Source organism: Chanodichthys erythropterus, chromosome 2 (genome assembly GCF_024489055.1).
Source record: "Chanodichthys erythropterus isolate Z2021 chromosome 2, ASM2448905v1, whole genome shotgun sequence".
In the NCBI taxonomy this organism is placed as follows: domain Eukaryota; kingdom Metazoa; phylum Chordata; class Actinopteri; order Cypriniformes; family Xenocyprididae; genus Chanodichthys; species Chanodichthys erythropterus.
This window is the reverse complement of record NC_090222.1, coordinates 2103108-2125974: the sequence shown is the minus strand read 5'-3', so window position 1 is coordinate 2125974 and position 22867 is coordinate 2103108. Positions and strand designations below refer to the sequence as shown.

Sequence of the window (22867 nt, the reverse complement as noted above, 5' to 3'; positions counted from 1 at the left end):
TGTGTGATATCCACATTTGAAACTTTTGGCTTTGTGAAGTCGTCCACACTTTTGAACTTTTTAAAATCTGCTCAGGCTACAGAGCTATTATTTCCCGACCATATGTTTCACACAAGACTGAATTTAATAATTAATTTCACTTTGGGGCTTATGATGGCAATGATAACTGGGTCTAGCAATGATGTAATATTTCAGATAACTGAACCTATCAGAATAGTAAAAATACTGTTTTTTTTTTGTTTGTTTGTTTTGTTTAGTTTTTTTCTGTTTTAAAATCATATCATATTTTTGTAAAATAAATCGACAAACATATAATAATAGTCTAGGTTTATTATATATCAAAAACAATACTAGCATTACGAGAATTTTTAGACTGAATATTTGGAGCATATTTTGCTGCTGTGCATTTAGACTTCTATATAAATGGCCTTTTCACATTAAATGAGAAACAGCATTATTTCGTGGACCGTGGGTTTGCTGTCTCTTCTAATAAAAATTTTAACTGCTCTGTCCTTACAGCAACAGCATCTTTGCAATGTCAGCATTACACTTAAAAAAAAAAAAAAAAAAACAAGCTGTGATGAAATGTGCCTTTAAAAATGTTACTGTTTAACATATACTTCAGCCACATGCAATAAATACAAATAATAAAATGCAACTAACTTTTTAATAGTTGGGATAGCAAAATAAATAGCCAAAAGAGAGTGAGAAAACACTTTCCATATCTTATGTTTCTGATGCCAGATGAGTGATATGACTAATTTTAATAAAATATTTGTCCTAGTTTTTTGTACCATGTGTTAGGCTGGTAACACACTTTTGATTTTTTATGCATTTACAAAATTGTCAGTTTTCCTACCAAACCAATGTCATCTGAATATTTTTGCATAGTGACCCAGAGTGGCTTAACCTACTGATATTTGGTGCCAGTACATCAATTAGTGACAGTTTTGTTCTCTTCATCTTGCTGGATGGAAACTGTGCTTTATTCGCAAATCTTTTTGTTGGGGTTATGTTCTGTTTAGTTTAGTTCCTGTCGTTTCTGCATTAGTTCTTGTTTGTTTCTATGGCTACACATTAGTTTTCATTCGGCTCAGCTGTTCCTATACTTCTGTACTTCTGTTTTGTTTGCTCATTGTTCTGTGTCATTGATGTTTCATTGTGCGTATTCCTTTGAATTAAAGAATATTCATACCTATTCTCCTGTGTTGTGTGCTTACATATAGCCTACTGTGACAGATCACGCAACCTAAAAAGATTAAAAATGGACTCACCAGCGTGGCGCCTTCTCCCCCCAGAACACCAGAATCTGCTATTTGGGCTGGATGCTCAAGCATAGCTATTTCCACCTCACATCCTGCGAGCTCATCCCAGAACCAGAGACGGCCACCATCAAAGCCCCGGAGTCTACACGTGCTGCTTAGTAAATGAACAGCAAGAATGCATTAAAGGTATTCGGTTTTCAGTAGGAAAGGTGTCGTTTAAGCAGCCCTTGAAGTAATAATTAACTATTTTTACAACGGAAGTGAATCAATCAAAAACCAACTTTAGCTCGATAAGAATTTTCCTATTGTCACTGTCAAGCTGCTTTGAAACAATAAGTATTGTGAAAAGCGCTATATAAATGAAGATGACTTGACTTTGACTTGACTTAGTCCATCTCAGAGCCAGGAGCGGACCTCTGGCTAATCGATCTGTGGTCCGCGGATCCAGTTCCCTCCTGAGTCCCCACCCTCAAGTCTTCTCCTTTTCCACTAGTCCTGTCCACTCATCTGGATGACTCTGGTTCCATAAGAAAAAATCCTCGTCCTCCAATGTTCCCTCCCAAGTCCCATCCCCTTCACTGGTTCCATCCACTCTCCTGCATCCACCGGCTCCACTGATGTCGTCCAGCTTCTTGGCTCTGCCCCGCCGCTAGCTCCGTGTGGCACTTCAGCTTTGCCTCGGGCTTCCATTCTCCAGCTGCGCCTCTACCCTCCACCCTTTGGCTCCACCTGGCTCCTCCCTTCCAACATTTTCCCCATTGTCCTTTCTAACTCCAGTGTCACCCAGTCAGCTGAGTCCCTGTCTCCACTTCGGTCCTGCGAGCCAGAAGCTCCACCTTGGACTTCTGGGCGGTGGATGTTACCCAGGTCCGTCGGCTTGTCTGCTCCACCGGATACATGCACCCTGGTTCCACCTCCATCTGTCAGTCCCTGGTTTCCACCCAGCCCTCAACAAGCTCAACCCTGGCTCTTCCCACCATTAGCTCCACCATGGTGTCTGTCTCCACCAACTCCTCCTGGTCCCTGTCTGTCACCAGCTCCACACCCACCTCCAGAGCCCCCTCCCTCCACAGTTGGATGTTCAGTTACGGCACAAGAACGCACCTTCCGAGAGGGGGGAATACTGTAACGGTCATGTTCTGTTTAGTTTAGTACCTGTTGTATAACCTGTGTTTGTTTCTATGGCTACACATTAATTTTCATTTTTTTCAGCTATTCCTGTCTAGTTTCCTCTGTTAACGTGTAGATTCCTGTTTTATTTGCTCATTGTTCCATTGTGAGTGTTTCTTTGAATTAAAGACTATCCGTACCTATTCTCCTGTGTCGTGTTCTTACATACAGCCTACTGTGACCATTTTGTGCAATATTCCAATTTTATATTCCAATCCATATTTATATTCCAATCCAATATTCCAAAGGATACGAGGACACAGAATGCATCTTTGTGAGAAATGAGATGTGCTGTTGCCCCACTGACTGTTCAGCACATATTAGGCAGTGGGACAGCCCCATCCAATGCACAATAAATAAAACAACATCACACGTTTAATTACGTTATTGATATTGTTTGATATCTTTTTATTTTACATGATTATTTGTGTAAATGAGTATGTATATTTAATGTTATGCTTTGTCAACATTAAGATTTTAAAGAATTAAAAAGTACTGCAGGTTTTCTCCAGGTATTTATAACTTTGTTAAAATTATGTCAAACAAAAAGACATATATTTACTTTAACGAGCCATCACTTATTTGCAAGCTTTCAGTGGGAATTACTTAAGTGAGAACTTTAAAGCTTTAATGGTTCAATTCACTCAAGTCTGCACTTGATGGCTGTCTGAAAACTTGGGCAGCTGACTTGTTGCCTCACGGCCCTATCAGGCAATGACTTTGCATGCAGCATATGCACACAAAGGTACCTCACGAAACAGACTTTTGAGGCAGCTTAACAGTTTAATGATCTACAGCAAAATAGAGCAAGCTATGGTAATAACTAAGCAAATATTTAATTACTGCAATAGTAATTTCTTGCTAGAAATTACATCAAAAGTGGAAAACAATGGTCAAAAATGTACATTTACACAGAAACTGTTCACCAACCATAACTTTTAGATGCCGTCTTTGTTTTTTAGCTCAGCTGTCACAGAATGGAAAGCACAGGATTGGTAGTGAAGGATACATCTATGCTTTCTTCAAACATCGATCAGATCAAGGTATCTCAGGAGACAAGAAGTGAAGCTACCATTGGATTTGGACGTGCCTTAGTGCCTTCCTACCTTGGAATGAGTCCTCTGAAGGCAGCATTTTTAAGCTTTCAGACACAGCCGATATCAAGCACACATCTGGGAACTTTCATGCTTTCCCTTTATTTGTGTTCTTGAGTACTGGAACCGGACTTTGACGGTTGTTGATGTTGTAGTACGAGAACACAAGGACGCAAAATAGCTTAAGAACGCATATAGAGAGGTGCAGGTATGATGCCAGAACCCAGAAGTGTAAGTCGCCACTGGATCTTTCGAGATTTTTCTATGGGGTTTTATCATTTATGTGTAAAATAAAGCCTGTGGAAACCACAACTTGAATAGACATTTTAAATTACATTCACGTGTACTTGTATGATGAGCAGATTTTAGTGTTGTGTTGGGTTGACACCATCAGAAATACTCACTGGACTAATATAGCTTATTTAGGAGTTGATTATCTAACCTAATACCTCCATATTACTTCTCTGTGACTGGAATTTTCATAATATGAACCCTTTATGGAATAGGTTCAGAGCTATAATGATCTAAATTGTGTCAGTTTTAATCCATGCTCTCCCACTGGCTATCTTACCGACAGTTTTACTCAGTAACGATGCGAGTGTTGCTGGCTCATCCCAGCAAATATGAGTTTCTCCTGAAGGTTTTCCAGTCCACCTGGACACAATACCACCTGTTATTAACAGCACTAGACCACACAACAACAAATGTAATTACTGACCTGACCTCTACTCATTCTAATCACCCTCGCCAGGCTGACAGCAGTAATAATGTCTGATTTATAATCGTTCTAGCAGTCTGTGTGTGTATTGCACCCACACACACACACTTGTGTTGCACAGCAGCTCCTGCTAATACAGCTGAAGATAACACAGGGTGAGCAATGTTAAAGACATCTACTTCCATCCGTCGCACAGCGCAGGGCACGATTAGCTCACGTGCTAATACAGGATCTGGTTTGTGATGTAGCAGCTGTTACCAGGCGCACTTTCACAGAGCCGAATCATGCATGTTTCACATCGCCATGAAGTGCACACTAAATAGAGCGAATGCAACAGGCTGGCACTTGGGTTTAGACGATTGTTGTTCCAACGTTTAGCAACACAACAGCTTGGCCCATAAATTAATTATTGTTATGGATTGAGTTGTCTGTCAGTCTGTGGAAGATGCCGTGTGAATGCGTGGTTGGGTTGGCGTGGGAATCCGAGAGCTCATTACATCTATGGAGACAAACAAGCAATGTGCAAAAAATCCCATCTGCTCTTCTTTTTTAAATACTTTGCCTTCTCCAGAAAATCATTGCTGGTACTCCTGAGGTATATCTCCTATTTAACTTATTATTATTATTATTATTATACTATAAGTAATAATAAACAAATTGGCTTCACAAGTTATTTCAACTCAAATTCTATTAAATTGACTTAAAACATTGAGTTGAATCTCATATAACATATAACTTCAAAAAATGTAGATGAGTTAAAGCTATGTAAAAACAGAAGTTGCCATGACTTGCTGAACATGTCATTTTTAATCATTAAATTATTGCTAAACTGAAAATGACACTTTGGACCCAAAAATAAAATACTCATTCTATTTTATTTAGACAAAATCAAAATTTTAAGTTTTTAATGTTGTTGAAATTATCCTCTTATGCCCTCCAAGGCTGTTTTTATTTGACAAAAAAAAAAAAAAAAAAAAAAAAAAAAAACCTAAAATATGATCTTACAGGTGAATGTGTGAAATATGATTACAGTTTAAAAGAACTGTTTTCACATGATCCTTCAGAAATCATTCTAATATGCTGATTTGCTGCTCAAGAAACATTTCTGATTTCTATCAATGTTGAATACATTAATTAAGCAGTACTAACTGCTCTCAACATTGACAGTAAACTATTATTAATAATTGAGTACCAATAATAGAGCAGCAAATCGGCATATTAGAATGACTTTTCTATGGCGGGTGTTATTTGCTTTTAGTCAAACTGAACAAAACAGGTTTAAACCAGAGTATAAATGATACGGTTGTTTCATTTTTTTTTTTTTTTTTTCGGCGTTCAAGCCCCCATACTGACCACCCCAAATTCACTCTTCAATATGGCTCATGAAACATACAGTACATGAATTCCATATTAAGGATTTTTCCCACTATCTGAGGAATTCAAGGTTTTTGTGAATTCTGCACAGCCTCAGCTACTCCAGGCCACGCACCTTGCCAAACCACAATTACCAAGAGCAGACAGCACAGAATGAGCTATGAGCCAGTTACAAAGGACACATTCCTGTAGTCAAAGCTGGACTGGGCATAGCTGAATATGTTTTTCTTTTCAAGGATGATCTACACAGTGTCTGAAAGATGCAGCACTAATGGTAACCAACAAGATGTCCAGTGGACAAAGATATCCAGCTGATGCAAGTGGACATAAATCAACAATTACAAAAATAAATAAGTAAACATTTGAGAATGAATATAACATGTTTTGTGTGAAGGGCCCCTAAATCTACCCAGTGACAAACTTGACTGGCAAATGGATTAGAATTATGTGGACTGATGGAATAAGAATAAATGAAATAAACAATATATTGACTTCTAAAAATACTTTTTAAATGTCAATGCTTCAGTCATCTAATTTATGTAATGGCTTCCATATTCTTCATGTGGCGGGTTTTGGAGGTTGATACATGCAGTTCATTGGATTATGTTGCATGTTGTGTAATTACACTAAAATGTTTTATAATAATATATAAAATATATCAGCTTCACAAAAATCAGTTTGGTTTATTTAGAAGTTGCTCGCAGACGGAAGTCACTCAGCTGTGTTTACGGCCAATAAAGAGAGCTCAGGGTGTTTCAGGGAAAGAGAGACTGAAAGCTTCACACAATTTCTGCTCACAATCCTTCAGCATATAAAATTATTACGAGCCACAAAACATCATATAAACAAGAAATGCCATTATTTCGCCAGCCTATCCTTCTATTCACTGATAAATTGCACATTTTCAGAAACATTGTTACTTTTCCCTTGTCTCAGAATGGTTTCATTCATGGTTCTCAATGTTTTTTCAGGCTCTCGCTATGGGAATGATGACAGAGTATTACCACTACATTTTTACTACCCTGGTAAGTTATGTATGGATATTTATATTATAAAACTCATTTTAAAACACAGTGATATCCATAACATCATTTTACATTTTAGACCATTATATTCCCTAAGTGGGAATATTTAATCTTTTTTTATTTTATTTTATTTTTTTCTGGTGCTGTTTCCTGTTTTCACCAATGATGTGTTAGACTCTGACTGAGACTTTTAAAAGGCTTTTCTGTCTCCCTATCTCTCGCAGTCCAATTTTCAGACCTAACTTGCATATTTATTTAATTAAGATATTAAGATATTATTATATGCTTGTATATTGTGCATAAAGCATTAATACAGTAGTTAAATTAATATAAGTTGACTATTTTTATTTTTTACAGTACTTGTGGGTCACTAATTTTAACTTTTTTTGCAAAGCAGTAAAATAAAGGACAAATCATCTCAGGTTACACCTGTAACCATGGGTCCCTGAGAAGGGGAACATGACACTGCATCCAAAGACACATTGGGGGAATGAAAATGTGTCTTCGGATGCAGTGCGAGTTCCTTTTCGAAAGGGAAACAGATATTTAAAAAATGCAAATACAGTTTCATGGCTGGTAAATTTTCTGTTTTTGCAAGTAACATCAGTGCAGCTCACTAGATTTTGGAATAGAGTTTGTTTTTCAGTATGATTGCCATGTGTTTTAAAATGTAATCTGGCACAAATATAACAGACATTCCTGTTGTGTATTTTCCAATACATTTATAAATGTTTCATATTCTTTAGGATCTCTTCGCGTTGGATGTGGAACCTTATCGCTACAGTGGGGTCAACATGACAGGATTTCGTATCCTAAACACCGAGAACAGCCAGGTGTCGTCCATCATTGAAAAGTGGTCCATGGAGCGTCTACAGGCACCGCCTAAACCAGACTCTGGCCTACTGGATGGTTTCATGACAGTAAGAAGCTATTACAGCATGTTTTCTTTTTTTTTTTTTATCGTGCCAGACAGTGGTTTTCAGCTGGCTTTGCTTCAGGACCTTTACATGCCATCATGTGGTGCTGTTTCAAAATTGTTTCGCATACAAAAACAAACAAAAAATACCTAAATGAAGCCAATAATTAACCACACAAAACATATGATCAGCACACACCACGTGTAACCTGGTTTCAGGTGATCTCATATTTATTGCAGCCTGTGTTATTTACTTCCAGTAGTTTAGATCATGGTTTGGATGAGGTCATGTCACACAACCTGTCCATGCTGGCATCTGCTTTATCCAAGTGACATGAATTTGTGCCAGAATACAGTAGAGTTTGATTGGACGTTTGAAAAGCCACTTCTGTATGCATGATTACATGGTTAGTGGAATTTTTATTATTTGCATTTTAGCATTTAGTGTCAGAATAGAGCTCAGTTAGATTTTTTGTGTTATTTTTGTGTTATAGACACTTGTTAAGTCATTGGAACAGAATAATATGAAACTACAGTCAAGGTGATAATGGTAGAGTTTGTTTTTAATTGATGCTGGTATGTGCTGCAGGAGGTTGTTTGCTCTGTCTGTGTATAGCACTATTCCCCAGAGAACTTGAACCCACAACCTGCAGGGTACGCTGCGATCTGAAGCGTGTGTGATAAACAGCGACTCTGCTGTAGTGATCTAAAAACTGTCTGATATCAGCATACTGGCAGCATCCCAGTTCCTCCTCAACACTGGCTCTCCTATCTGGGAAAAGGGCCAAGATATGAACTCACTAGAGGCTGTGTGAGACGGAAACAGAGGAAAGAGGAGAACTTGCATGCCAAAACGAACCAACCTGCCAAAATAACTCTCATGGGATGGGACACAACACAATGACATTTCACTGGACTCGTTGGTTTACGTCCTGTTTAGAGAGAAATTTACACTGCTATGATAAGTGAAGACTTCGATTCTGTCTTGATTCACTCACGCTCATGTGATTTCAAACTTGTCTGACTTTCTTTGTTCTTTGAAACCCAATAGGAGATATTTAGCAGAATAGGTGCTTAAAAAGTACTGAAATGCCTTATAATGACTTTTTAAAATTTAAGGCCACTAATGGTGTGTTCACATTTGTAGTTTGGCGCTCTTGGTTCTTTTGGCCCAGAGCAAAAAAGAAAAAGTACATTTAAATACATTTAGTCTTGGTTCACTTAGCGTTCACATTGCCATTTTTAAGACACAATCAACAAACAGCTTTTTTGACACATTTTGCGGCAGAAATTAACGAATATCCAAAACAATGCTGTGTGCTGGGCCAAACTCGCTTGTTGACAACTCATGAAGAGCAAAGAAAATGTATAACAGGCCCTATTTATACCTGGTATTAAGATGTTTTGGTCTATCGGATCACGAGTAGATGAGGGAGACACATTCGTGTTTACACCTGGTGTTTTAATCCATCTCTTTTGTCCACTTTCAACCACTTCTGTCCTGATTTCTTTGAGGGGAGGGTGGGTTTTTTGAGATCTTTTGATCTAATGAACAAAATAAGGTTGCGCAATTTATATATCTGACCAGCTGAACGCTGAGAGTGTGTGTAAGAAATCTGGAAATTTGAGAGAACATTGTGATTGCTACGTTTTTCGTCTTCAAACCAAACTGGCTAGCGTGCTTCCCATAATGTTTACACATATAGGTAGAGAGCAGGCGGACTTTTGTGGCTGTTACACTATGAAATCTATCCGGTTGAATGCATTTCGACTACCTCTGGAAGTGGTCGATACTGGACAAGCGCAAAACATTTTAGACCCTGTTTACACCTGTATTTTGTGTCGTCCACTTTTGATCCAATTGACCAAAATGCATCTTGGGTGGAAACAGGGCCAAGGAGTCAAAACAGCGGCAGGAATTCCTCCATCACACACACAAACAAAGATCTACAGCGAGGAGATGCCTATATTGAACTATAATAGGCAACATCGCAACTATCACAAGAGAAACCAGGTGTGCTTGAGCATTCTGACCCTTTTAGGGTCACATCTTATGACATCCTGTTTTAGGTTAGTTTAGATGTCTTTGGTCCGTGTTCTTTTCATATTTCAGTCGAACTGCACAAGAGCTGATTTGGAAGTGGATTGAGACCCTCCTTTTCAGGGGTCTTGGTCCACTTGTTTGGTTCGGATGGCAGCGTTCACACTTATTCACATGAACGGCGCTAACAAAGCAATCACACTAAAGTTCATTTTAATTGAACCAAACCTGCCGAGTGTGAGCACACCCTAAAAGGTCTTAAATGTCTATAAAAAGTAGCCCTATTAACATTTGTTATCTCTGAACAAGTGGAAACACGATAGTCCAACTTTTAAAAAACCTTGTCCTTGCTCCAGGCAAAATTACACAACTCTTCAAACTGCATGACTTCCCCGTCCTCTGGATGTGTTCGATATTGTGTGGGTTTGTTGAGGTATGGTCATATAGTAATCTTTTTTTTGTTGTTGTTTAGGTGTTTAAAAGGTCCTAAAGGGTTAGTTCATCCAAAAATGACAATTCTGTCCTCATGTGCTCACCCTCATGTCATTTCAAAGCCATAGCACTTTCAACATCTTTTGGAACACAAATGAAAATACCCTCTCATCATTTGTATCCATCCATTGAAAGTCCATGCAACTAAAACTTTCATGCATCACAAAAAGTACAAAAAGACATTGTAGAAGTAAACAACAAAGTGCTGGTTCAATACAAAAACAGCTTTTGAGGAAAAATCAATCACATGATAGAGACATCAAATAGATAAAAGTCAATTTGTACCAAGTAAACAGTATCCACAAGCAGAACTTTTAGTAATGTCTGTGAAATAATCAGTATGTTTGAATGCACAGAATTATTTGCAATTATTTGAGATTGTTTTTTTCCCACACTAAACTACTATTTGGATATTAGCGATTTCAGAAAAGCCACCCCTAAATGTCGTACGGAATCAAAACAGACTAATTTTTGGCCAGAATAAACTACCAAGTAGACCAGATTTTATACCAATAGTTAAAAGTCTAGCAATATGTGAGACTACACACACACACACACCATAAAAGTATAGTCCATATGACTCATGTGTTATTCACATCACACATTCTGAAGCACTCTTTGACATCAAACCTGACGTGACCTGCCGAGTTTGAATGTGCACAAAGGCGAATGAGTTGTGACAGAGTTGACTTAAGTTTATTTCTCACATAAATTCATTGTATAGCTGTAGAGGAACAATTTGGAATATAGTTCAGAAGTTGTATGGATCGCTATTATGACACTTTTATGGTGCGTTTTTTGACTGAATTTTTTAAAAACGTCTCTTTGTTGAAACATCTCACTGCAGAACTCAAATGGCTACAGCATAAAAGTGAGTAATCCTTGAATAATTTGAAGAAACTTTCCAGAAGGTAGTGAACTATATCCACACACACACTGACTCTGGATATAGACAGCTGAGGGGAGGCCAGCTGGATGGTAAATTTCCCCCTTCTAACCCAGTCGATTAAAAGACTCAAAGCCTTTAATTAGCTGACTCAGCCTGTCGTACAGTACAGCTCACACAGTAACTCATCAGTCTATCTTCACTCATCAGCTCTGAAAAAAGGACAAACTCTCACTATTCAAGGCTGTCTATCCACATGTAAATCCTTTTAAGTTGTGACATTGACAGCCATGATTATTTAGAAACCATAATGGTTCAGGTTTCCCTGAGAGCTGCATTTGAAGGCAGGCGTTAATTAATCAGCCAAATCAGTCAGAGGCTAATGCATATTGACACTGTGAAAAGTTTCCGTAAATGTTTGATTAGCAGTTTCACTGGCTCACTATATTTATGGTCCTGTTAATGCTTTATATTGAACCACTGTAACCTATTGAGCTCAGATTGTGACAAATACTTGGTGAGAAAAACAAAGAATCTTGGCAATTTCAATTTGCATAATGCACACAATACTAACCCAAGCACTTGAGAAAATGGCATACTCCAATACAACTTGAGTCCATTTGACCTGAGACTCAATGAGTGTTTGTGAGGAAGAACTAGTTGTTTTCCAATGTTAGACTCACTAGCACTGTTAATTGATGGAAAGAAATGTAGAAAGACTACACAAATGTGCAACTGCTTTTGGAGAGTACTGTGCCATTATTCGAGCAAGAATGTCCTGAATGATCTTAATTTTTCAACAAAGCAGTACTTTCCTGGAAATGTTGTTCATTTAATGATCTCTTGATGAACAACAATTACATAAACTTTATTTATTTATATGTTTTGAATGGAAAGAGTAACACCACTGTTGTATTATTATTTCCTGATCGGGCCAGTGTTTGTGAGATTCGTTCATGGGCAGCGGGATATCAAATTCCACATATTTTCCTCTTTGGACAATAATTAATCTTCATACGGTGAAAGGCTGCCCTAAGTCACGGTTTAACATGGATAATGAAAATGACCTAACAAGGTCCTCAGACTTATTAGCATAATTTCCTTCCGTACTAATTGCTTTAGCTTCTGTCTGATTTACTTGGAGGGAGCTCATCTACAGGACAACTCATCACTGAGCAGAAAAACGCCCATTCATGGCTGCAGCGCCAGTGTCCTTGTGGGTTTATCTAAGGAGACCGAGCAGAAAAACCGTATTGATAAAAGAGTCTTTAGTGGGACACCAGCAGAGATGGGAAGGTCACTTTTAGGGCTGTGATGGTGGCAGTTTTTTACCTTGCATGGTAATGGACGAACTACTGCGGTGGGGGTTTGTGTATATAGGCTATTAAACTAAATTAAATACATTGTGAAAAATATAAAAACAAATAATAATAAACATCCATTTCATTACAAACAGGCGCTTATTTTAGAATTTCTATCAGCAAAACAACACACAAACATTGAAATAAATATCAGTAAATATTGGTAACCTAAATAATATAAGAAAGTTAAATAGTAAATAAATAAAAAAAGAAAAGAACAAACATTCATTTTATATTTCCCCTCAACAATAAACGCATCGTCGTATATACCGCTTTGAGCTTTGAGAGGGATGTGGGAGACGAACAGGACAGAGACCATCACTGCGTCCAAAATCAAATACTGTACTACTATATAGTATGTGAAAATGTCTGAATACATAATATTTGAAATACAGTACACGAAAAGTCCCCAGAGATTCTGAAATGTGCTGGTGGGTCATGTGACATTAACAACATATCAGATGCAGTATGTCCGTAGTTCATTCATATTACCCACATCTATCTATCTATCTATCTATCTATCTATCTATCTATCTATCTATCTATCTATCTATCTATCTATCTATCTATCTATCTATCTATCTATCTATCTATCTATCTATCTATCTATCTATCTATCTATCTATCTATCTATCTATCTATCTAATCATTTAAGTTGATTCTTTGGCATAGGTAAATTCATCCGTATCTGATGGACGTGTCTGTTGTCAGCGTCTTGCGGGAGATCTCTCTGATTGGCAGGTCTCAGCGGGGAGTAGGCGAGTGCTGGAAGGGGACAGGTGATACTTAGCCCCGCCGGCACAGCTCCATTCAAAACCCACCGTTCCACAAATAGCCCATAAAGCATGAGTATCAACCTCCGTATCTTTCATTACACCCATTAAACTTTCCTCAAGTCCTTTTTTGCTTAACAAATGGGCTCCTTGAGGAGCTGCCAGCTTTCTCTGATCCCATTAGCCCCTCCATTCCAAGGTCATCACAGTATTGCCTAGAAAGAATCCCTGTTTAATGGCAATCCCTATACCCACAGGGCTTTAACACATTTAGGTTTTCTAGAATAATCCAAGAGCCCCGGAGAGAAACGATTGAGCTCACTAGCCAGGAATGATTGAAATGAGTCCATAATGTGTGGGTGCATGTGACGAGCATGTGATGTTGCATTTGGCTGGGAAATTTCTTTACTGCGCCTTGGCTGCGTCTTCATTGCTGTGAGATGAGAATGTCTCTCTAAAGCTCTGGTATTTGAGAAAAACCCCACCCTAGCTGCCTCCTCCTCCAAATGAAGCCCCTTTAAGCCATGGCTGACTGCCTTCTCTACGGATAAGTGTGGTTGGTTGGTTTTGGTTTGGATGGAGGCGCTGAGATTTGGCTCAGACCTGGGCCACATGCTGCTGGAGGTATTGCACTGCGGGTTAGGCTGACATGCGGAGGATCTGACATGAGCATTTCAGCTCAGCCCGAAATACTGAGCCAGCTTTAGTGCACCTGAACTATGCAGCAATCTCTAGTATTTCTGTCTGTGAAGGTTTTCTGTGGAAAGCAAGTGGCTTGTTTTTTTCCCCCCCACATTTTCCCACTCTTGCAAATGGATGTATTGTAAAATGGCAGCAGTTTATTGCTCAGTTCCAAATCACTGAACTGCTTTGCTGTCTACTGTTCACACAGGCAGCTGCCTTCCTAACCAAAATGGAACCTCAAAAGTGACTGATTTGAATTAGGCAGCATTGTTCTGCTCAGGAGAATTGACTTACAATTGATTCCCATAGAGTTTGATGTTGCTAAGCTCATGCCATGGTACTTTAGTAAGCATAAAACATACACATTATTCACTATATAAAAAAAAAAAAAAAAAATGTTGGGTTAAAAACAACCCAATTTGGGTTAAAAATGGACAAACCCAAAGATTGGGTTGTTGTAACCGAGTGGTTGGGTTAAATGTTTGATGTTTTATTTAACTCAACTATTGTTTAAATATTACTGTATTTCTTGCTTAAAATTAACCCAGATATGTTTAAAATTAATTTTTATTCATCAAACTTATGAATAAATGTTAAACAATAAACATGTATTAAATTGCTTATGCTCATTTTTTGATTATTATTGTTGCCTCTAGTAATTATGTGTCTGATTTTTAATTTCCAAACTATTTTGGGTTCATTTTAATCCAGCCATATAGTCGTTTTTAAACAATAGTTGAGTTAAATAAAACTACCCAGCAACGTTGGGCAAACATTTAGCCTAACCACTGGGTTAAAACAACCCAATGGCTGGGTTAGTCCATTTTCAACCCAACTTGGGTTGTTTTTAACCCAACATTTTTGTGTTGCATGCAATTACACTGGTCTACAATTTTTATGTCATCTGCTTTAGAGATAAAACATGCTATTTATTATGTATTTTGATGCTGAATTCAAATATTACAATAAAAACAACTGATTGGCTAAGTTTTTACATTTTACGTCTATATATATATTGTGTAGAAAACACCTGCCAACAGTCCTGTTAATGTTACACTTTAAAAACAGCAAAACTATTCTATTTATTATGAAACAAAAGGCAAAAAACTATTATGTACATAGTTTAGTCCTATTCAATGTCTACCCGGCACTTCTTGGCTCATCTCATGCATCTCTTGTCACTGTCCAGCAATAGTCTACAAGCATTGATGGGCTCCATTTGAAGTTATCTGCACTGTTCACTGTTCAAGTACAAGTCATCTCTGCTCATTTTGGCTAAACAGAAATGTGTCCCTTCATCAAACACTGACAAATAAGAGAGCATGACACTGTAGGACAGGCGTGGAAAACTCAGTTCCTGGAGGGTCGCAGCCCTGCAGAGTTTAGCTTCAACCCTAAATAAACAATCAAGTCCTTCAGGCTCGTTTGAGATCTTCAGGCACCATGTTTGTTGGAGCTTGGTGGAACTGATCTCTACAGGACCGTGGCCCTCCAGGAATTGAGTTTTGCACCCCTGCTGTATAATTTCCAGAGCCGAAAGGGCAGTTTATTCAGTAGAGTGATGTAAGCTTTGTTATGATTGCATCATCCATTATTTCTAGGAACAACAGGATGTAATTCATGTCATGTATGACACAATGGCAGCTTCAGATTGCATCATTCATTGTTTTGCCCAAAAAGCAAGTACTGCCAAACCCAGTCATAGATTTATTCATAGATCCCATCAAAGATGTATTTTAGTCATTTCTGTTTTAAATGGAGATATTCCCATGTCAAGGGTCGTATACTGACACAATAGCATATCTTGAAAACGATATCTTGCGCCGTTCAAAAAGTTTAAGCATCCTTTTAGTTTGACTACATTTATTTCAGAAGCATTTTGGCTGTAGACCAGTGTTATTATTACATTATAATCAGTGGTGTAGTCTACGTGATACGCAGGTATACGCCGTATACCCACTAGGAAAGATCAAGGATTTCCGTATACCCACTTAAAAAAGCACAAGGATACGTAACCATCCAATAAATCACAATAAGATTTGTGGTTTGTTGCTTTTGACATGAAACAAAGTTTCATATTTCAAATTCTGCCCATTTTACAACTAAAAAAAAAACAAAAAAACATACCGTTTTGGCGCTCTTTGATGTGTAACGCCTTATCAGTTCAAGAGAAGCGGTAGCGTAAAGCACACATGAACTGACCCTCTACTCCGTTTTCACACCAGTTTCAGCGTTGAATAAACATGAATAAACTTCTAAATGTATGTTAAAAGATACAGAACAACTTAATGAAATCCATATCATGTCTTGTGTATTTGCATAATCGGTGTTTCAACTGCGGAAAGACGTTAATAACAGCTTGTAAACAATGTCACGTAACGTCAAATTTAGGCTAATGTTCAGGCATGAAAATCCCTCACCTTTCGGCGAAATTAGCCGTTTTGAAACCAAAATAGGTGACCTACTTGAATCGTGTAGATTCGATGAGAATTTTTTTTTTGAAAGGGGGGGGGGGTCATATTCAGTGAACTGCGAACAGGTGCACGTGCCAGAAGGGAGCGCGAGATTCGGTGAACTGCGACCTGCGATTCAGTGAACTGTGAACAGATGCGCGTGCCAGAAGGGCGCGCGAGTGCATGGAAATATTAACGCGAAGGGCCTTGCATCACAGACCACCATCAGAAGCTGAAAGCACGCCTGGCCTCGGCGATTTACCTGACTGAATTTGGTGAGTGATGGCAGGGCTCGACAGGACTGCCCGATGGCCCGGGGCCAGTGTGAACGACGCTCGGGACAGTAGACGCACCGGTCACTTGCCCGATCGGGCCGTTGCTGACTGCGGTCAAGCCAGCCGCCACCCAGAAATGAGCGGTCAATCTAGCCGCCCATATATTTCGCGGTCCGCGCATACACTTGGTATTACGGTAAGACTGTCTGTGAACCGATCTGAACGTGATTTCACATTCATTCATTTTTTCAGTCAGTCAGTCAGTCAAAAATAACTAAAAAAAAAAAATATTTCACAGCTCAATTTCACCTGAAAATGATAGAGAACCTCAAAGCCTGACATTGTATGCTGCTGAATTCCAAAATTAAAGCCCTCCAACACTCATGCGCTGTTTTGTCCATACATTGTGAAACTGAATACATTTCACAGACCTATTTTACCTTGTGTGGAGAGGACACCTTATCACAGTGTTAACGGCACCGTTTCAGCAGGATATTCTGATGTTGGATTCCAAAATAAGAGCCCCCACAAAACTCATGTTTCTGCTGTTTTGTTCATATTTTCAGAAATTCATAAAAAATAAAATCCTAGTTTCCACAGACCAATTTCACCTCAGTTGGAGAGGACACCTTGTCACAGTGTCAACTGCACCGTTTCAAGACATTCTGATGTTGCATTCCAAAATAAGAGCCCCTCAAAACTCATGTTTCTGCTGTTTTGCTCATATTTTCAGAAATTCATAAAAAATAAAATCCTAGTTTCCACAGACCAATTTCACCTCAGTTGGAGAGGACACATTCTCACAGTGTCAACTGCACCGTTTCAGGACATTCTGATGTTGCATTCCAAAATAAGAGCCCCTCAAAACTAATGTTTCTGCTGTTTTGCTCATATTTTCAGAAATTCATAAAAAAATAAAATCCTAGTTTCCACAGACCAATTTCACCTCAGCTGGAGAGGACACATTCTAACAGTGTCAACTGCACCGTTTCAAGACATTGTGATGTTGCATTCCGAAATAAGAGCCCCTCAAAACTCATGTTTCTGCTGTTTTGCTCATATTTTCAGAAATTCATAAAAAATAAAATCCTAGTTTCCACAGACTAATTTCACCTCAGCTGGAGAGGACACCTTGTCACAGTGTCAACTGCACCGTTTCAGGACATTCTGATGTTGCATTCCAAAATAAGAGCCCCTCAAAACTCATGTTTCTGCTGTTTTGCTCATATTTTCAGAAATTCATAAAAAATAAAATCCTAGTTTCCACAGAATAATTTCACCTCAGGTGGAGAGGACACATTCTCACAGTGTCAACTGCACCGTTTCAGGACATTCTGATGTTGCATTCCAAAATAAGAGCCCCTCAAAACTAATGTTTCTGCTGTTTTGCTCATATTTTCATATTTTCAGAAATTCATAAAAAATAAAATCCTAGTTTCCACAGACCAATTTCACCTCAGCTGGAGAGGACACATTCTAACAGTGTCAACTGCACAGTTTCAAGACATTCTGATGTTGCATTCCAAAATAAGAGCCCCCACAAAACTCATGTTTCTGCTGTTTTGTTCATATTTTCAGAAATTCATAAAAAATAAAATCCTAGTTTCCACAGACCAATTTCACCTCAGTTGGAGAGGACACCTTGTCACAGTGTCAACTGCACCGTTTCAAGACATTCTGATGTTGCATTCCAAAATAAGAGCCCCTCAAAACTCATGTTTCTGCTGTTTTGCTCATATTTTCAGAAATTCATAAAAAATAAAATCCTAGTTTCCACAGACCAATTTCACCTCAGTTGGAGAGGACACATTCTCACAGTGTCAACTGCACCGTTTCAGGACATTCTGATGTTGCATTCCAAAATAAGAGCCCCTCAAAACTAATGTTTCTGCTGTTTTGCTCATATTTTCAGAAATTCATAAAAAAATAAAATCCTAGTTTCCACAGACCAATTTCACCTCAGCTGGAGAGGACACATTCTAACAGTGTCAACTGCACCGTTTCAAGACATTGTGATGTTGCATTCCGAAATAAGAGCCCCTCAAAACTCATGTTTCTGCTGTTTTGCTCATATTTTCAGAAATTCATAAAAAATAAAATCCTAGTTTCCACAGACTAATTTCACCTCAGCTGGAGAGGACACCTTGTCACAGTGTCAACTGCACCGTTTCAGGACATTCTGATGTTGCATTCCAAAATAAGAGCCCCTCAAAACTCATGTTTCTGCTGTTTTGCTCATATTTTCAGAAATTCATAAAAAATAAAATCCTAGTTTCCACAGAATAATTTCACCTCAGGTGGAGAGGACACATTCTCACAGTGTCAACTGCACCGTTTCAGGACATTCTGATGTTGCATTCCAAAATAAGAGCCCCTCAAAACTCATGTTTCTGCTGTTTTGCTCATATTTTCAGAAATTCATAAAAAATAAAATCCTAGTTTCCACAGAATAATTTCACCTCAGGTGGAGAGGACACATTCTCACAGTGTCAACTGCACCGTTTCAGGACATTCTGATGTTGCATTCCAAAATAAGAGCCCCTCAAAACTAATGTTTCTGCTGTTTTGCTCATATTTTCATATTTTCAGAAATTCATAAAAAATAAAATCCTAGTTTCCACAGACCAATTTCACCTCAGCTGGAGAGGACACATTCTAACAGTGTCAACTGCACAGTTTCAAGACATTCTGATGTTGCATTCCAAAATAAGAGCCCCCACAAAACTCATGTTTCTGCTGTTTTGTTCATATTTTCAGAAATTCATAAAAAATAAAATCCTAGTTTCCACAGACCAATTTCACCTCAGTTGGAGAGGACACCTTGTCACAGTGTCAACTGCACCGTTTCAAGACATTCTGATGTTGCATTCCAAAATAAGAGCCCCTCAAAACTCATGTTTCTGCTGTTTTGCTCATATTTTCAGAAATTCATAAAAAATAAAATCCTAGTTTCCACAGACCAATTTCACCTCAGTTGGAGAGGACACATTCTCACAGTGTCAACTGCACCGTTTCAGGACATTCTGATGTTGCATTCCAAAATAAGAGCCCCTCAAAACTAATGTTTCTGCTGTTTTGCTCATATTTTCAGAAATTCATAAAAAAATAAAATCCTAGTTTCCACAGACCAATTTCACCTCAGCTGGAGAGGACACATTCTAACAGTGTCAACTGCACCGTTTCAAGACATTGTGATGTTGCATTCCGAAATAAGAGCCCCTCAAAACTCATGTTTCTGCTGTTTTGCTCATATTTTCAGAAATTCATAAAAAATAAAATCCTAGTTTCCACAGACTAATTTCACCTCAGCTGGAGAGGACACCTTGTCACAGTGTCAACTGCACCGTTTCAGGACATTCTGATGTTGCATTCCAAAATAAGAGCCCCTCAAAACTCATGTTTCTGCTGTTTTGCTCATATTTTCAGAAATTCATAAAAAATAAAATCCTAGTTTCCACAGAATAATTTCACCTCAGGTGGAGAGGACACATTCTCACAGTGTCAACTGCACCGTTTCAGGACATTCTGATGTTGCATTCCAAAATAAGAGCCCCTCAAAACTAATGTTTCTGCTGTTTTGCTCATATTTTCATATTTTCAGAAATTCATAAAAAATAAAATCCTAGTTTCCACAGACCAATTTCACCTCAGCTGGAGAGGACACATTCTAACAGTGTCAACTGCACAGTTTCAAGACATTCTGATGTTGCATTCCAAAATAAGAGCCCCTCAAAACTCATGTTTCTGCTGTTTTGCTCATATTTTCAGAAATTCATAAAAAATAAAATCCTGGTTTCCACAGAATAATTTCACCTCAGCTGGAGAGGACACCTTGTCACAGTGTCAACTGCACCGTTTCAAGGCATTCCGATGTTGAATTCCAAAATAAGAGCCCCCCAAAACTCATGTTTCGGCTGTTTTGTCTATACATTCAGAAAATCATAAAAATAAAAGTTCTAGTTTCCACAAATCAATTGCACCTCAGCTGGAGAGTACACCTTCTCACAGTTTCAGCTACACTTTTTCAGGACATTCTGATGTTGTATTCCAAAATAAGAGCCCCCCCCAAAATCTCATATATACACTTTGTCAATACATTCAGAAAATCATTTAAAAGAAAAGTCCTCGTTTCCACAGAACAATTTCATGTCAGATGGGGTGTACACCTTATCACAGTGTCAAATACACCGTTACAGTACATTCTGACGTTGTATTCCAAACTGTGTATGAAGTTTGGGGGGCTCTAATTTTTGAATACAACATCAGAATGTCCTGAAACGATGTAGGTGACACTATGAGAAGGTGTATTCTCCATCTTAGGTGAATTTGTTTTGTGGGAACTAGGACTTTTCTTTTTATGATTTTCTGAATGTATTGACAAAATAGCACATAGATATGAAGTTTGGGGGGCTTTTATTTTAGAATACAACATCAGAATGTCCTAAAACGGTGTAGTTGACACTATGAGCAGGTGTACTGTGCATCTGAGGTGAATTTGGTTTGTGGAAACTAGAACTTTTATTTTTATGATTTTCTAAATGTATAGTCAAAACAGCTGACATGAGTTTTGGGGGGGCTCTTATTTTGGAATACAACATCAGAATGTCCTGAAACAGTGTAGTTGACACTATGAGAAGGTGTACTGTCTATCTGAGGTGAAATTAGTCTGTGGAAACTAAGACTTTTATTTTTATGATTTTCTGAATGTATAGACAAAACAGCGCATGGATGTGAAGTTTGGGGGGCTCTTGTTTTAGAATACAACATCAGAATGTCTTGAAACTGTGTAGTTGACACCGTGACAAGGTGTACTGTCCATCTGAGGTGAAATTGGTTTGTGAAAACTAGGATTTTTATTTTTATGATTTTCTGAATGTATAGACAAAACATGGCATAGATATGAAGTTTGGGGGGGGCTCTTATTTTGGAATACAACATCAGAATGTCCTGAAACTGTGTAGTTGACACCGTGACAAGGTGTACTGTCCACCTGAGGTGAATTTGGTTTGTGGAAACTAGGACTTTTATTTTTATGATTTTCTGAATGTATAGACAAAACAGCGCATATATATGAAGTTTGGGGGGCTTTTATTTTGGGACACAACATCAGAATGTCCTGAAACGATATAGGTGACACTATGAGAAGGTGTATTCTCCATCTTAGGTGAATTTGTTTTGTGGAAACTAGGACTTTTATTTTTATGATTTTCTGAACGTATAGTCAAAACAGCGCATAGATATGAAGTTTGGGGGGCTCTTATTTTGGAATGCAACATCAGAATGTCTTGAAACGGTGCAGTTGACACTATGAGAATGTGTCCTCTCCAGCTGAGGTGAAATTGGTCTGTGGAAACTAGGATTTTATTTTTTATGAATTTCTGAAAATATGAGCAAAACTGCAGAAACATGAGTTTTGGGGGGCTCTTATTTTGGAATGCAACATCAGGATGTCTTGAAACAGTGCAGTTGACACTGTGAGAATGTGTCCTCTCCACCTGAGGTGAAATTAGTCTGTGGAAACTAGGATTTTATTTTTTATGAATTTCTGAAAATATGAGCAAAACAGCAGAAACATGAGTTTTGGGGGGCTCTTATTTTGGAATGCAACATCAGAATGTCCTGAAACGGTGCAGTTGACACTGTGAGAATGTGTCCTCTCCAGCTGAGGTGAAATTATTTTGTGGAAACTAGGATTTTATTTTTTATGAATTTCTGAAAATATGAGCCAAACAGCACAAACATGAGTTTTGGGGGGCTCTTATTTTGGAATGCAACATCAGAATGTCTTGAAACGGTGCAGTTGACACTGAGAAAATGTGTCCTCTCCACCTGAGGTGAAATTAGTCTGTGGAAACTAGGATTTTATTTTTTATGAATTTCTGAAAATATGAACAAAACAGCAGAAACATGAGTTTTGGGGGGCTCTTATTTTGGAATGCAACATCAGAATGTCCTGAAACTGTGCAGTTGACACTGAGAGAATGTGTCCTCTCCAGCTGAGGTGAAATTAGTCTGTGGAAACTAGGATTTTATTTTTTATGAATTTCTGAAAATATGAGCAAAACAGCAGAAACATGAGTTTTGGGGGGCTCTTATTTTGGAATGCAACATCAGAATATCCTGCTGAAACGGTGCCGTTAACACTGTGATAAGGTGTCCTCTCCACACGAGGTAAAATAGGTCTGTGAAATGTATTCAGTTTCACAATGTATGGATAAAACAGCGTATGAGTGTTGGAGGGCTTTAATTTTGGAATTCAGCAGCATACAATGTCAGGCTTTGAGGTTCACTATCATTTTCAGGTGAAGTTGAGCTGTGAAATTTTTTTTTTAGTTATTTT

The 22867-nt window shown here is 38.2% G+C and overlaps 1 protein-coding gene across 1 annotated transcript in view; it reads left to right on the top strand.

Moving 5' to 3' along the window:
• grik2 (glutamate receptor, ionotropic, kainate 2) overlaps positions 1-22867 on the top strand; it is a 251086-nt gene that overhangs the window by 94261 nt on the left and 133958 nt on the right. The window contains exons 5-6 of the mRNA XM_067391519.1: positions 6593-6646; positions 7393-7566. Coding sequence (XP_067247620.1) covers positions 6593-6646; positions 7393-7566 — 228 coding nt within the window. The remainder of the gene's footprint in view (positions 1-6592; positions 6647-7392; positions 7567-22867) is intronic.